The sequence below is a fragment of the Tiliqua scincoides genome, chromosome 4 (assembly GCF_035046505.1).
Source record: "Tiliqua scincoides isolate rTilSci1 chromosome 4, rTilSci1.hap2, whole genome shotgun sequence".
Classification (NCBI taxonomy): Eukaryota; Metazoa; Chordata; class Lepidosauria; order Squamata; family Scincidae; genus Tiliqua; species Tiliqua scincoides.
Window position 1 is genome coordinate 49,718,417 of NC_089824.1, and position 16,613 is coordinate 49,735,029.

General features: G+C 40.4%; 1 protein-coding gene across 1 annotated transcript in view; it reads right to left on the reverse strand.

Annotated features, from left to right (window-relative positions):
- Positions 1-2,011: 2,011 nt before the first annotated feature.
- The window catches only part of ASXL3 (ASXL transcriptional regulator 3), a 131,975-nt gene continuing 117,373 nt past the window's right edge, over positions 2,012-16,613 (reverse strand). Inside the window, exons 9-12 of the mRNA XM_066625327.1 lie at positions 14,258-14,354; positions 13,138-13,243; positions 9,201-11,130; positions 2,012-5,692 (exon numbers count right to left, since the gene is read on the reverse strand). Of these exons, the coding sequence (XP_066481424.1) occupies positions 2,012-5,692; positions 9,201-11,130; positions 13,138-13,243; positions 14,258-14,354 (5,814 nt within the window). The remainder of the gene's footprint in view (positions 5,693-9,200; positions 11,131-13,137; positions 13,244-14,257; positions 14,355-16,613) is intronic.

The window sequence follows — 16,613 nt, forward strand, 5'->3', positions numbered from 1 at the left end:
AATACAAAAACATGCTTTTTAAATCTGTATTAAAAAAATGTCTTCAAAGATACCTCAAAGTGCTGAAAATATGCATGTTATTAATCCTCTACAAAGGAGTGCTTTTAACTACAATACACCATTGCCTTTTACTACCAGTTGCGGTAAGGCAATTATATCTTTCTAGTCTTTTCATACTGCAGGGTATCACGACAATCTGTAGGCTCTTGCTATGAAAACAGTCAAACCGCATGGCCTCTGGCTAAAGGAATGTACTAAAGCTCTAACTATTTCAGCTCATTTAAAAAATAAAATAAAATGAAGGAAATGGCAGATTTCATGTTAAATATGGTCCCATGAGAACATTAACATGATTTCCAAATAGTAGAACCTCACTATCATGTATAAATGCCTGGAAGGTTCACCAATTATGATTTAATAACCCAAAATGATAAACCAAATACAGTACATCAAAGTCCATGTTAGTTAGTTATTTTATTACCCTAATTACACTAATACTTTGGAATAAAAATAGTGTAATATTATTTGTTTCACACAATAAAATACCTGAATATAAATTCTTGAAAATAAAAAGTATTTGGAGGCACCAATGCAGCACCTTGCCATTAAAAATCTTCGAATGTTGAGAAGAAATTTCCAATATTTTGCATGGACTGACAGGCATTATGTTAAAAGCTTCTACTATGTGGAATTAGAATGTATTTCCTAGTTATGTTGCTGTGGTACTTAAATCCACGTGATAGCATACAAATTACTTCTAATCTATGGTTTTGTGTTCTCCTCATGAGGAAAAAGAATAACTTTAAAGATAACTAAGTATCTCCTCTCATCAAGTTCCATATTTTTATCCCTTTACAGTATTTTAGTGAAAAGAATTTGCAGACTGCCATGAATCTTCTCCAATATTTTGCTGACTAAAATGTCTTGAATATAACTATCAACATAAACCATTACAAAATACAATACTGAGAGTTAAAAGATGAAATATCCCTTTAAAATCTCTTCATTCTGGTAGCCATCCTACAAATATCTGTAGTACGAACTTCCTAACACACCAATAAAGAGGATTACAAATAAAAATTTTAAAATAATTCAAAATATATCAAGCTGTAAACATATTTAAAAGGGCTGTAAGTCACACATGATTCTATTTTGGGTCTGTACTGAGACAGAATCAAACAAAAATTGATTATAGGCTGTTGAAATAATATCATTGCCCAGAACATGCCTGTTGCTTACATTACATGGTCCATATACACGTATATATGATGAATATCTCCCTTCAGGGCAAATTTATGGGTGAAAATTGGGGACAATAAATGGATTAATACATTATAATAGCTGCAGTTTTTCTTCCCACTCCCACCCCAGACTTCTATTATCATGCAGATTTAAATTTGTTACAGGTAATCATCTACCCCTGTCTTTGTCTTCTCCAGCATAACAGCTTATCAAGAAATCAAACTCTCAATATCAGGTTGTCAAAGTATCTAATTCATTCTTGCTTATAGGTCAACCATGGATGGCAAATTTGACTTCAAGAACGCAGTCATCACTACAAAGACTGCCAAACGGCACTTGCTATAATGATCTGCTAGCAGTAGCAGAATATTGTTCTATCTGCCCATAGTCTCCTCTTCATTGATTCTTGCACTCTTTCTTGTGCAGAAATTTGGAGAGTATAAAACTCTAATTCTTTTACTGGGAAGATACGCTATGTTAATAAAATGGGAAAAAATGTTCTGCACTTCATGCACATAAATAGAAATGAAAATGCAATTTTGTACTTTAAACACAGTAAGAAAGCCTGAAAGGTTTAATTTTTTTTGTGCACAGTACTAAGGGGTTGCTCTTACCAAGGAGAGCAAAAATAACTGAATCCTAAAGAAAACCTTCCCCAGAATCATTTTGTATCCAGATACAAAATGGCCTAAAATATTCCAGTTGTCCCTCCATTGCTTTGCTTCACTCTCACATGCTAGCAAGCGATCCTGAACCTTGGTTTCAGATACTATCGAACAACTAAGCAGGCAACACACAATTTTGAAGGGCCTATGCAGTCATCATGGCAGAATGCTCCGCAGCCTTTACACACTATCATGGCTTTCAGCCTGCAAGAGCATTTAAGTTCCAGTTCATCTGCACTGCTGCTGTCAGTAAATTTCTGAACTGGAATCTGAGTGTTCTGAATAGACAGGCTTGAGGCTGCATTTGAACTACTTCCTAAAATTCCAATAGATTTTTCAATTGCAGATGCTGCCCGTTTGAAGCTTGTGCTACCAAAGTGTATTGTAGGATAATTTCCACAGAGCTGCTGCTGCTGCTGCTGAGTCTGTATTTTTTGAGCAGTTAATTGGGCAAAAGGCTTCTGTGGCTCTGAAAGTAAATAGGAAGGGAAGTCGACATTTTTCAATGCAAAAGCTTTCAACTGTTCTTTTACTTCGTTCTGATCATAAGAAGCTTGTTTCATGCCCAGTTCACAGCTGCTGCTTAAACCTTCCTCAAAAGAAATGGGTTCGGATTTTATATTGCTACAGACACTTGCCGGCTGAGGCCAACTAAGTCTTTTAGTGGTTTCCATAGTAACTGTCGGTTGTTTGTGATCAGATGGAGCTTCTGCACTGGGAAGAGGAGGTGGTGGTGGAGGTGGGGGTGGTGGAGGAGGAGGGGGAGGGGGTGGTGGTGGTAGAGGTGGAGGGGGATGCACTAATGATTTATTCTGCAGAGTCTGTGAGGCACTAGAAATGTCATCACCTTCCTTAATTTGAATGTTAGGGGAAAAAACACTCCCCAGTCTCAGCTGGTGAGCCGTTGTAGGCAAGCTGACCTCTCCCGACCCCTTCTGCTCTAGGTGCCTGCTGAAAGCAAAGGCACTGCAGCCAGATGGGGCCTTCCCAGCTGCCTGCATCAAAGCTGTCGTAGAAACAGGCCCTCTTGCAGCCACGGGCATTTGGTAGAAATGCTGTCTGTGCGAGGTACTTGCTTCTGCATGGAAACTGCCATTTTTGTCCACGTTGAACAAGTTCTGCTGGAAACTGCAAGAGGAGAGTGGCCTCTTCTGCTGCTTGATCTCCGGGCTGTGTGCAATTCTGCTTTGAAGAGCATGTTTACTTGGCCATTCTTGTTTAAACAGCTGACCATGTCCCAGCTGATTCATGCTGGAACCAATGGCACAAGGACCAACTTTAACATCGGGGTCTGTTGATGGCTTCCCAGGCTCACATTTGACTTCTCCTGCTGTCCTCGCCATCCTCTTCTTGGGATGGTTTTCACGCTTCCTGATTTGCAGTGCAGCCATACTGGCCGCTGCAAATCCTCTGCCGTCTGTATTTGGAGAGTGGGAAGGATTTTCAATCACATTTCTCTCAGATGTTGTTGATTTGCATACTGAGGTAGTTTGCAAAGGCAATGGAAGCCTGTTAATTTCTAGTTTGGCGCCTAACCTGGGCTGTGGCAGCACTTTCTCCAGCGGCAAGTTGCCTTGCAGTAACTGTGTCACTAAAGGATTGTTGGCTTCTACAGATGACAAACGACAACTAGAGCTTCCAGCACTCGAAACTCTTTTTAATGTTTCTGTTGTCAGTGACAAAGAGTTCTCCATGGAATCTGGAACAGATACCTTCAAGCTTTGTGCTGGCGGTGCACTTGTGGCTATTTCTGCATTCTGGAGAGGCATTTCAGGTCTTGCAAAATCTTCAGTGTCCATCCGAAAGCATTTCTCAGATTCATTTGCTTCTGATTTAACGGGCACGTCCATGCTTGTCACAATGTTCCTTGAATGAATCTCATTCAGATGTGCAAATCCCAAAGGCTCTGTTTTGACACTGTTTAAACAGTTTTGTTCACCATATTCCTTATGCTTATTTGGGTTCAGATGGCTGATCAAAGATGGGTCAGTGTTCATTGTATCATCATCATTCCAGCATATTCTGCTATTAGGGTTATATGGGTTGGTGCACACAGTGTCTGCTTCACTTTTGAAAGCCAAAGGACCTCGTAACTGTTCAGAAAAACTTTGGCTAGAGGGAACAGCCCCAAGTCTTTTGTCTTGAGGCACAAGAGGCACTTCTCGAAGACTGGTACATGCTGCTTGCAAATGTTTGCCATCCTGTTTTGCTGTAGCAGTGGAAAAACCAGTGCTGTGCTCCAGATTTTCATTAGTAAGCAGCTCCGGCCTACTTATTACAGACACTTGAGGACATGCTATATTTTGTAAGGCAGTTTCTGCCCTAATAGGCCTGCTTTGCATATCTGTGCTGTTTTCTGAGTTTTCAACAGAAGGACCCAGTGACAAATTTGAGTTCATTGTTGTTGTTGTGTGGTCAACAATAACTTTACATGGTATAGATCTATTCATGGGTGCCTGTGCATAACCTACTGAAGGTTTAGCAGACATATCTATTCGGCTTCTTGATCCAGAATTTCTTTCTAAAGCATCTGTGCTGATTTTGGCAGAGTTCTCAAAAGAATTTACTGTCATCATATTACCAGCAAATACTGAGATAGAAGTTCTGCCAACAGAATCTGCTGCTGGAACAGCCTCACCAGAATGTAACGATGCCCTGACAGAGGTGATATTTGACAAAGAACTTGGGTCAGTGCACCCAGTTATGGAGATTTTATCAGAAGAGTATCTGTTTGTAGATCCCACTGGAGGAATCAGAACTGAGCTACCAACCAGATGATTTGGCAAATTACTTGCAATGGATGAAGTTGGCACAGAGGTATACTGACTAGAAATGGCACTGTTTGCATTGCTGTTTGATTGCATTGGCAATCTTTTCTCATCTATAGAATTTGACAAGACCGTACCATCTATTGTGACTGGAGCAGTGGGATTCTCAACACATTTGGGCATAATGGTAATGCATGAAGGGTCTGCCCCTTGGATGGATTTCAGCATATTTATATTGCAAGCCTTTGTGTCTGTACTTTCAATAGACATTAAAACAGAAGATTTCTCAACAGAGCCTGCAAAAGGATGTTCCTTCATTGCTCCCGACATAGCAGTGCTACACACAGACATGGGAACAGAGTTTTTATTATATAGCACTGACACACTGTTGCTTTCAGTAGAGGTAGATGAAAGAATTTTCTCACACAAATGTGACACAGAAATATTTTCATCAGAACTATGCACAGAGATGTCAGTACTAGGTTCTGGCAAAGCAGTGGCATTAAGTGACTGCTGCAATAAAGCAGCAGCTTCACGAAGATGAGCAGACTTGTTGCTAGGAGATCTGCAGTTTGGATTAACTATGATTACGCCAGTAGAACCTTCAATCTTTGTTTCAAAAGGAGCAGAGGTCTCAGAGGCTGATGGACCTTCTTTTGAGGCATGTTGAGACTTTGTTTCTTTATTGTTCTGGAGCAAGTGGGCTCTCGCTTGGTGCTTCGCAAACAATTTGGCTTTTGTCTGCTCCTTGATGTGTGCCAATGTCCTGGTCTTTCCACCTTCACAGGGACTCCCTAAACCTCCAGAGACAATGCTTGCTGCTGCTGCGACTGCTGCGGCAGCAGCTGCCTCCCTCTGGGCTCTAGCTTGCTGGGCTCTTGCTTTGATATCTGCGAGTGTTCTAGCCCCAGTGTTCCTCCCACTGCTGGCCGATGTACTTGGAGAAGACCTAGGTTCAAGTTTGGAGACAGGCTGGCTCTTGATAATAAAAGGTGGGCCAATTTTTGAAAGCTGAATCTGGAAGGGAAAGAGAAAAACAAACAATCACATTAATGAATCATTATACATGATGAACTGCTATCATATCCTGTTTAAAAAAAAGACGGTTACATATGATGAAAAACAAAAATGGAAATAGAAGCTTAATGTTATGGATCCTATGAAGCTGTCTTAAACTGAACAAGACTACTAATCTACCTAGGTCAGTACTGTTGGCACTGACTGATTAAGGTTTCAAACATGAGTATTTTCCCAGAGTCACCAAGAGATGCCAGGAATTGAATCTGGGGCCTTCTGCATACATGCTATACACACTATATATGTAAATGTTGCATATACCAAGCTTAGTCCATTCTCTTTAAATCCTGGACTCTTCTCCATTATAAGCCCTCTGCTGCTGAAGCAAAGAGCTGATTCTATGTTAACTAAGAGTTCCTTTTCAAAATATTATATTTTCTTAAGAATTGGCTGGTACTTTTAAGGCTGCAATGGTTTGTGCTCTAGAAATCTCTTGGAGCACCTATTCCCATATGATTCCACCTGTCCATTCAGGTAATTGGACGCTCTGATCAGAGCGTCAATGCCTGCCTAAGTTCGACTGGTGAGCAAAAAACAGGGCATTCTCTGTGGTGGCCCCCAGGCTTTGGAATTCTCTTGCAGGATTCATGCTGCTTCATCCAGGCCAGCATGACCTGGAGCACTGTTCCCCTGGAGCACTGTCCCACACCAATGCCATAGCTGCCACCTCTGCAACAGTGCTCTAGTACAGGGGTCTCCAATCCCTGCCTGGGGTTATATCTGGCCTTCTGGAGGATTTTATCTGCCCCATGCGTTTCCCCAACCTCTTGGGGCTAAAAATAGCTCAAAAGATGCACTTCTCCCAGCGTGGGTATATACCACATTTAGCCACTAGAAGTGCTGGATGTAATACAGTGTAATGGAGTGAAATTATTCCATTATGTTTACATAATGTAATGTTTGCATTACATTCAGCATCTCTTGTGGCTGAATGCAGTATATACCCATGCTTTTTCAATCCTTTCTCAACATCCATTCCCCACTCTTCTTGTGCAAGTCAATTTTGCTCTCTTCAATACTTTTTCAAAATTCATTGCCCCCTCTTCCTATGCAAGTCAATTTTGCCCTCTGCTCGCCTCCTCCTTCTACCCCCACCCACTTATTGTATTCAATCAAACTCTCAGCACATCGTTCCTCTGTGTATTTATTATTTATTTATTTTCCGGCCCTCGACACCGTGTCAGATATTCGATGCAGCCCTCGTGCCGAAATGTTTGGAGACCCCTGTTCTAGAAAAGAAAAGAGAAAGTACCTTATGGATGTGAAATTCAGCCTTTAGACAGATATTGAAGACCTAATTCTTTTGACATATCTTTGAGGTAAAGTAAGAGGTATTTTCTAAACTGCAATTAGTTCCACTCAAGTAGAACACGTTCTTTGCATTTGTCTTCACTGTAGAAAACATATGGCAGATACAATTGCCTGAAAGGATCTAATCAGGGATGCAGTCTGATTAACTTAGTCAAACCAAAGTGACAAGGTTCTAGAGTGTATTGATACATTAAAGGTTGACAAATCAAAGGCTCCAAATGATATCTATTCAAGCATTCTTAAGGAACTCGAACATGTAATTGCATATATCCTCACAAAAATATGTAATCTGCCCTTTGAATCAACCTCCTTGCCAGAGGATTGGAGGGTAACACTGATACAAGCATCTCCACGTAACCACAGTTCCCATAACTGCAGTTTCACTTATCCGTAGTTCTCAAATCCACCCCCCAACAACTCACTTCTCTTTGCAAACCCTGTGCAAAAGGCTACCATTTTCTTCATTTTATGTTGGAACAGAAAGCAAACAGCAAAAACCTAGACTCATACACTACATAGACTCAATTGCCACAGGGGACTGATAGAATAGTGCAAATGCTAACAGGAAGTTCTCTGCTGTGCACTTCCTGTCAGCATTCTCATGATCGTCCCCTGCAGCGTGGTATTTTTTAACTTGTTCATAATTACTCTGGAGTTTAGAGTGAGGTGCCCAACTTTGATAATGTCACCAAACTATTCAAGGGGGTTAAACCAAAGCAGATTGTGAGAAACTTCAAAAGGATCTGTCTGAACTAGATCAGTGGTTTCTAAACTGGAGCGCAATGGGAAAGGTGTCCCTGGCACGACCGGCACCTATGGTTCCACTAGGGAGCCATCTATCCCTGCAGCCCATCTCCCCCAAGCTACACTCCAGCCCACTGTGTCTGCCCAGAAATCCAGGTGCAATGGCTGCCGGGGTGACAGAAACTGGAAGCAGAAGACCAGAGCACAGTTTGGGGGGGGGATAAGAAGTGGAGAAGGGCTGCTCCCTGTCAGAACCGTAAGCTGTTCATGCGGGGGGGGGGAGGCAGGGTGCCAGATCCGGCCCACAGGCCAGAGTCTGGAGAGCCCTGAGCTAGATGAATGGGCAACCAAATGGCAAATTCTTATAAAATGTGTATGGTGTGGTAACAGTGGATAGAGAGAAGTTTTCTTCCTTTCTCTAGCAATGCTAGAATCAGAAGTCACTCACTGATATATCCTGCCTATTAGATTAATAAAGTTTCCAATAGCACTGCTTCTTGCAGTATTTGACTTTTGGGGAATATTTTCCATGCACTCTTCAAGATATTGGTGTAATAGAAAAACACACTGGCTATCAATTAAATGGCAAGAACCCATGTATACAAAACTAAATAAGATTGAAAATGCATGATGGTATTATTGATCTAATATGCAGGAAATGGATGTGACTGGCCCAGAATGCACCACTTCCATTAGTTAGAACGGCTGTCAATCACAATTTGTGCTGTAACAAATTTATACTAAAAGAAGCAGTGCTATGGAAGGTATGAATTTATTGTAAATTTATTATATTTTGCACTGGAAATATTGTTATTAAATACTCTTGAATATATACACTAACTACAGAGTTGCACCTGCTTAGATGCTGTGAAATTCTGTTGTCCTTTTGGACTCTTTTATCCTTTTATTCATGACTATTGAGTCAACTTAAAACTTTCAACTCTTTTGTCTTTCCAAACATACTGCAGCTCAGAAATCAGAAAAGGATGTTGAAAGTTCTAACAGTGGACACAGTAAAAACTTAACTATTTTCATGAATGAATACAATATACGGGGGGGGGAGGGGAACAGACACAAAGCTTCCACAAAGTGCTTCCATCTCCAATGGAGATATTTTTAAAAATCATTTCATCAAATATAGCGCTTCATGTTACGGGTGTGTCAATTTCACTACTATGATGTAATGTGAAGATCTCCTTATCAGTTACTCAAAAAGAACATCATTCTAGTTATGTCAATGAATAATCATTACACGCTTATTTGCTTTGGTAACTAGACAAAGACAGTAAAAACATGTCACTATTGGTATTCTTGAGTTAGCTAAAACTCCAGTATACGCCAATTAAAGTTGGTTTCAGTGTTTCTTTCAGTACACTTTCCCCCATTACTTTACCTTAAGAGGTGGAACTCTGGGCTCTTCTCTAGGTGGTGGCTCTCTCTCAGATGAACTTGCTGATGTGTTACGATGATATTGGTCATCTTCAATTCTAGCTCGCTTCTCTTTGGAGATTCCAAGACCGTGGTGTTCAGCAGTCTTCCTCTTTGGGATGTCCAGGTCTCTGTTTTCACTTCTTAGTTCAGGTGACTTGGTGGGTTCTGACTTTGAAGAATAAGAACTCTCAAACCTACTCTGTGCTATTCCTAGAAGTTTATGAGACTTACTTCTGCCCACTTCTGAGTACAACAACTTTTCTGATGATGATGAGGTATATAGTTTATCATGTGGTTTAGATGGAAGAGAGTCAGAATTTTTGCAGGCTGCCACTTCTGTCAGAACGGATACTTCCAGCTGAGGTGCTGCACCCTTTTTTTCAGTTCTTTGCTGAGCACCATGGTTTCTAATTCTTATTACTTCTGGAGAAGAGTGTTCTGCAAGAGAAGAAATGAAAGATTTTTCCATTTCTGTATGTGATCTACATGGTTGATTAGTAAGATTTCTAGCCTGGGACTCTTCCACTGTTGAAGTTTCAGGTATGACAGCTTTCATAGCTTCAGGTGCACCTTGCAGCTGTTTCTGTTGGGAAGCAAGACTTTCCTCTTGAGAAACATTAGGAATGGCAGGGGTTTCTTCTTTCAGTGGTGACAGAGATTCCTCAGACAAACACGGTGATTTTCTTTGCTGCAGAATAAATCTTTCACTCACTGGGGAATTAGAAAGTGGAGATGTTTCTGAAGGTAGCGGCAAATTGTTTGAATGAGATGTTTCAGAAGCTAAAAGAACAGAAGATACTGAAGAAGTTTCAGATGTTAAGGGTAAGTCAGACATTGGTGAGGTTTCTGATGGCAAGGGCACGTTAGAAACAGGTGACGCTTCTGAAGTCAAAGGCAAATTTGACATCAGAGATGCTTCTGACGTTACAGGTGAGGCAGGCATTGGTGATGCTTCAGAAATTAAAGATGTATTCAGGTGATCATCAATAGGTTTTTGTTGACTATCAGTTTCAGTGCAGGACACATCAGATGAACAAGCTGTTTCCAGAGACGCTGGAGTACAAGGTTCCTCTGAAGTAGATCGTGTGTCACCTCCTGGAGATGCAATAATGACACATGGTTCCTCGGGGCTTTCAGAGGAAAAGGAAGTTTCAGAAATACAAGCATTTTCAGAAGACTGTTCATCAGGGTCACTTTGCAGCTCCATGTGTACAGCAACACTTCCACCAGCAAACAAGGAACCATTGAAGACAGGGGAATATTTTCCATGAGGACTTAGTTCTTTTGCAGATTCCACATCTTTTTCTTCCATATTACTGGGAGAGTTTGTAGATGAAGTAGATTGTGAAGGCGATAAACTGTTTTCCAGCTGATCCGTCATGATGGACATTTCCTCTTGAAGATATTCTAATTTCTCTTCCACCTTAATTTCAACATGAGACAACGTATCTACTACATCATTCATCACAACACAGGATTCAGAGTTTTCCGAAAGTGGCAAAGTTTCTGTTTCTTCATTTATACCAACTGGGCTGATGGGTTCCTCAGAACTGACACATTCTGCTTTATGGTTCTCCTCTTGACACTCGCATATACTGGTCTCAACCTCCTCAGCTATTTCTTCTTGAATAACAGATTCTTCAGGTATCAAAATGTCTTCTGCTTCTGCTGTTAGATCCTTGGATGGAGCATGTTCCATGGTGCAAAGGGACTGGCAGAAATCTCTCTCTGGCAATGGTGGTAGCTGGCTGTTTTTCTCTTCATGATCATCAAAGGTTAACTCCCTAGAAGGACCAGGAAGATCTGAAGATCCACACAATGAACTATCTTCATCTTCATTACTGTTCTGTACAGATGTAAGCTTTATAGAATCTTCTATTGACATTCCCAACCTAGAAAAAAATCATATAATTAAATTATTCAGTCATCATAACCAAATATATATAAACATTTTACAGGGACAAAAATTTGGTGAAGAGGTTATGAGCTGAATAAAACCAGCACAGTCACGTTTGGTCACCTGAAACAAAAGTTCTAAGATTCGCATGTGATACAGGTCTTATGGGAAAAGGGAGGGGGTGGAGCATTTGCAGCTGGGAGGGACACAAAGTCACTTCACCCCCACCCTATTTTGGTAGGAATAAGAAGAGGGAATTGCTCCACCCTGCACACTGGTCTTTAGTGGACCTGTCATTCATTAACAAAGCTATGGCCAAGTTTTCATCCACATGCAGTTGGGTCACCTTTATTTACCTCTGCAAAGGGGCACTCATCTCACTGCATGGTTTGTCAGGTGGCAGTTTGTTGCTGGGTTTAAGAAGGCACATTGTTAAAAATATGGTTATTAGCAAGTTGGTGATTGGACCTTTAAGGGGAGGGTTTGAAAAACATTGGGGTGTGTGTGTGTGGTTAGCCCCAAGTCTTATATGAAAGCAAAGGAGGCAGAGATATTAAGGCATGGGGATTTGCAGTTTGCAGAGGTTTTCCAAGTGTACTGTTCTCCCACCCATGGTTTTGATTATGATGACCAGACAGAAAAGATCCATCTGAAATGTATTGTGTTCCTTAAAGACAGAACTTCTTTGTTTATTGTAAAAACCTCCTCGGGGGTTTAGAGAAAGCCTGCCCATGTAAACCGCCTTGAAAAAAATCAAAGGAATACTCCAATGACCAAGAAAGGCGGTATATAAATACCAGTATTATTATTATTATTTCATATCAGGGCACAATCCTGGCTCACCCTTCAGCCAGTGCAAGTCCCATAGACGTACGCTGGCTCAGCAAAGCCGGATCCAGGCCCTGTGCTGCCCAGGGCTGATAAGGAAGCACTGGCCGATGGCAGCAAGTGTGGGGTTTGGGGAGAGCAGGGAAAAGGTTTAAAGAGGGTGTTTCGGGGTAGGGGGGTGGTAGGGGACAGTGGGCAGGACAGCTCAGGGAGGGGGTGGGATTGGCACTTAGGCTGGATCCCAATCTCTGTTCCCGGCTGGGTTGGCCCAACCCAGCCCTTTCAGATTTGCAGCATTGATTTTGCTGGCGCAAATTTGATTAACCTCATAGGGCTAGCTGTGGCACAACGCAGGATAAGGGGAGTTCATTCCCCTTGCTCCGACTTGTGCCTCTTACTCCAACTTGAGCCGCAGCCAGACCCAGACCCACGCTGGATACGGGGCAGGCCAGCTGGCCTGCCTATTCTAACACAGGTTAGGATCAGGCTGCCTGTTACCTTGAAAAAAAGCAAATTTAGCTACAGGAGAAGTGCAACTGAGTCTTCCCCAATGGAGTGAGCCTAGTTAGGAGAAAGATAACTTGGAGAACAAACTGTGGGAAGAAAAGCTGTGTGCGGATCACAGGGTTCACTCTCTACCTGCTCTTCTTTTTGCACTTTATACTGCATAACCACTCACCCACCCAAGTTTATCAGTGATTGGAGCAGGCCTGTACTTTAAGGAAAGTGCTGACATGCTGCTAAATTTTATCCATTATCTCCAATACCAGAGCTTCTGCTAGTACTGTAAATTATCTACAATTACCTCTTTTCCTCCACATTTATCACCAACAGCTTAGTTAGAAACATCGAAATGACATTGTCCCTACCCATAAATTTACAGTTTAGATAAGGTAGACAGTACAAAGACTTGATTAATGAGTAGCGAGCTGGAATTAGGGGACAGGCAGTAGAACAGAAAGTTCAGATGATAAAGACTACAGTGGTCCAAAGAAGATTTTTCCAAATATGTTGGCTTTGAGGCGAGATATGAAAGAAAGCAAGATGTTAGAAATCAAGACTGAGCAAAAACAGTCATGATGGTTGCCATCAGGTAAGGAAAAAGCAGGAAACCTACAGCCATTTTAACTTATTTTTAACTTATTTTTAAATTAAGTTTTTAAAACACACTTACTTTTCTCCATAAAATCTTTCAAAGAACTTCTCTTTCCATGGTTCCGTTTTCTTTTCCTTTTCGATCTCTTGTCTGATGCGCAACTGCATTTCAGGAGTAAATTCTCCTAAAAAGACAAAAGCAGTATACACCTGAATACAGGTGCCCAATGATTTGTCTAAAGGTGCAAACCACTTAATCATTTTAGCTTGCATTAAGGTGAGACTCTCTGGAGAAACATCACAGAACTGGGGTTGCGCAAAAATTGTTTGGAAGTTTATTCCCTAAGATTACCTGAATTGACCAAGTTCCAAAGACTCTGATGCATATATTCAAGTTACTGAGGACCCAATCCTATCCAACTTTCCAGCACCAGTGCAACCACAATGCAGCCCCAAGGTAAGGGAACAAGTGTTCCCATACCTTGAAGAGGCTCCTGTGACTGCCTCCCCATTAAAGGATGCAGTGCACACCCCATTGGCACGGCTGCACCGGCACTGGAAAATTAGATAGGATTGGGCCCTCATATACAATTATACAAGTCTTATACAACTCTTATCATTTCCTCTTCCAAATGCAGTTCCTTGAACTGTATTGAATCCTGCTGCAGAAAGTCCACTAGCTTTCAGGAGCAGATTTTCAGCTGAGGTTGGGGGCTGTAGTAGAAAGGGGACCTCAGAAGCTCTTGCAATTTCATTTGTTATACAGTATTTATGTTCACAGGTATATTATATTGTTTTTTACAGTAAACCTTCAGTGATTCAGATTTTCATTTAACAAAAAATGAATTTGAGGGGGAAAAAATCAGCACGGTTATCTGTAGTGTTATCTTTGAAATTTCCAAAGTATATTGATGGGATTTAGTCACATGCATTTAGTTTTCCAAAGGTGACATTGATGAAAATGCTTGTTCATATTTTAAATAAGACTGCCCAAATGAACTCCCTTATTCTGGTATATAGATGCACTTAAATCAATTGGAAGGTTAATCAGTCTAAATAATTTCAAAGTCCTGCCACTCTATATATTCCCTCATAAAAGTATTTTTAGTGCATGTATTCCTGGCCTGACACAAGAAGGCATATCTTCAGGGGGGAAAAAAATCACTTTGTGGTAAGTCTAAAAACGAATAGAAAATTACCTTCTGCCAATCGTTGTTTCCACCCTTGTGCTGCATATGCAAAGAATTCATTATTTAGAGCAGAACTACTGAGGCGCAAAACTCCATCACTTCCCATCTAGAAAATAAGCCGGTGGTAGCAGAAGACACTGTCAGAGATAGCTTCAACTAAGAGTACATAAGAATAGAGCTCCAATTATGTGAAACAGGGAAGGACAGAAAGTGGAAATAACAAAGGAAATAATCTCCTAATAGTTAAATAGCATTTTCATATAGTCATCATATTAAATGCAAGTGGCCTAATCCAGAATCAGTGTGCCTAAATTAAATGATAAAATATAACTAATTCAGTTTATGTGATCTAGTAACTACTTCACATTAGTAGCAAGCTTCTTTTAATGACCAGCAATCAGTTATTAAAACAGTAATTTTAAAATTTATATATTGTTTGAAAAGTTGTAAACGAAGAAACTTTAAAAGAAATTAATCAGCGGAATAGTTTTGGGTATAAAGTCGAGGTATGTTAAACAATACAGTACTGGAAATGTACTGTTCCTCATCCCCCAACATCAACATTCTGATGGCAATATGGAGACGCAAAAAGAAATCAAGGAGAAAGCAAAAGCGCAACAGGTAATTTTGTCTCCTTGGTCAAGAAACAGAGAACACAAAGCTGTAATTGAGGCTTACAGCAGGTGCGGTACAATCCTATGCACGTTTACTTCTGTGTTCAGGGGGCTTTCTCCCAGAAAGGATTTCAGCCTTAACCATGAAATAAACAGGAGCAATAGAAAGGCATAAGCATTGTTGAACTCTTTAGGAACAGTAATACACCACTATCAAGAAAGGCCAAGAAAGAAAAGGACAGATGCCTGCCATCAATCTGAATCCTTTTGTATGCTGAGTAGGAGGGCTGAAAGTCACACCAATATCAGAACTACTGCCCATAGGATTACCATGGTATGATAAGAACAGTAACATTTCCAGCAGATGGGAGAAATGATAATCTATAGAATACTCCTTTAGTGAAAGAATCTGAATATGGAAGCATCTACTTTATCAAAAACAAAACCAAATCAAGTTTTTCATCTCCCATTTTTTAATCATGCTCTCTAAAACAAGACAAAATATTCTCTCAGATTTGCACTGCATGGGAAAGAAAAGAATAAGGAAAAAACAAGCCAAATTTAATCCAACAAAATTTTTCACGGTCTAAAAGATTTTCATGCAATATGCCTTGCAAATTAAACAGACAAATTAAATTCACCTGGACTGAAAACGTATGACAGAGAAAAACTTGTCATTAAAGGATATTTTACTTCTGCAGTCCACAGCCATGGAGATGGCACAATAAAGCACTAAAACTAAATTAGTATTTGGAGAAACATGCCAATAAAGCACTTTTTAAATACACTATTAATTTTTATAGTCTTCAAGAAATGCTGTCCAACAGAGACAATGCTTTAATGAGCCAGAACAACAAATGTTTTTGAAAAGGTTTTTTTATTTTGTTTGGCTTGGAATTCTGGTTTTGTCTGATTAAGCACAATGAAGGTGTTAATTCCCAAACATAAGCAATTATTTTATGAACAATCCACATCAAAAACATTAAAGTAATTATTTTTTATTTTATTTAAGGGAAAAAACACATTTGTCATAGCCCAGTGGCTATTTTCATAAGCCATGAAAATGTCAAACATTAGCAAATAGAATAGCATCCAGTCTGTTTATTTCCTATTGATGCCTATTTTAACTCCTTTGCTACTGGTGCCCACTGCAATATCCATGTGCTAATAGAATGTATCAACATTCTATAGACATTCTACTAAAACCTGAGTGCTCTTCAGAAAGAATATGACATTATTTTACAGGTGTTCAGATTCTGTCATATGACTGATATATTAAGAAGCAGTGAACCATCTAAATCTATTAGATGTGCCCACCCCAGAAGCTTAATCAAATATTACCTTTATTCTCATAAAAAGCTACTACTCTGACTTTCTACTTAATTGTTATGTAGAAGATATATTTCTCAAACAAAACATTTTGTTAATGGAGGCAGTGATTCTGCTATTAACGTACACAGCTATAAAATCTACATCATTTGATTATACTACTTCACCAGAGCTTTAGGTTTAACATACTGGGGATTATTTTGGTAACTTAACAATAGATCAGTGGTTCCCAAACTAGTGGGTTGTGACCCACTGGCCAGGAAAGCACTTATTCCTACCCCTTTAATAAGTGGGGAGAGGAGAAAGGCAGCAACGCAATCTCCAGGATCGCACTGCTGCTGGGGAGGGGAGGTGTTTTTTTACTTCAAGCCAGTGCTGGACTCCTGGGAGGTCTGGATGGTCGGGAGAGCCATCTGCAGGGC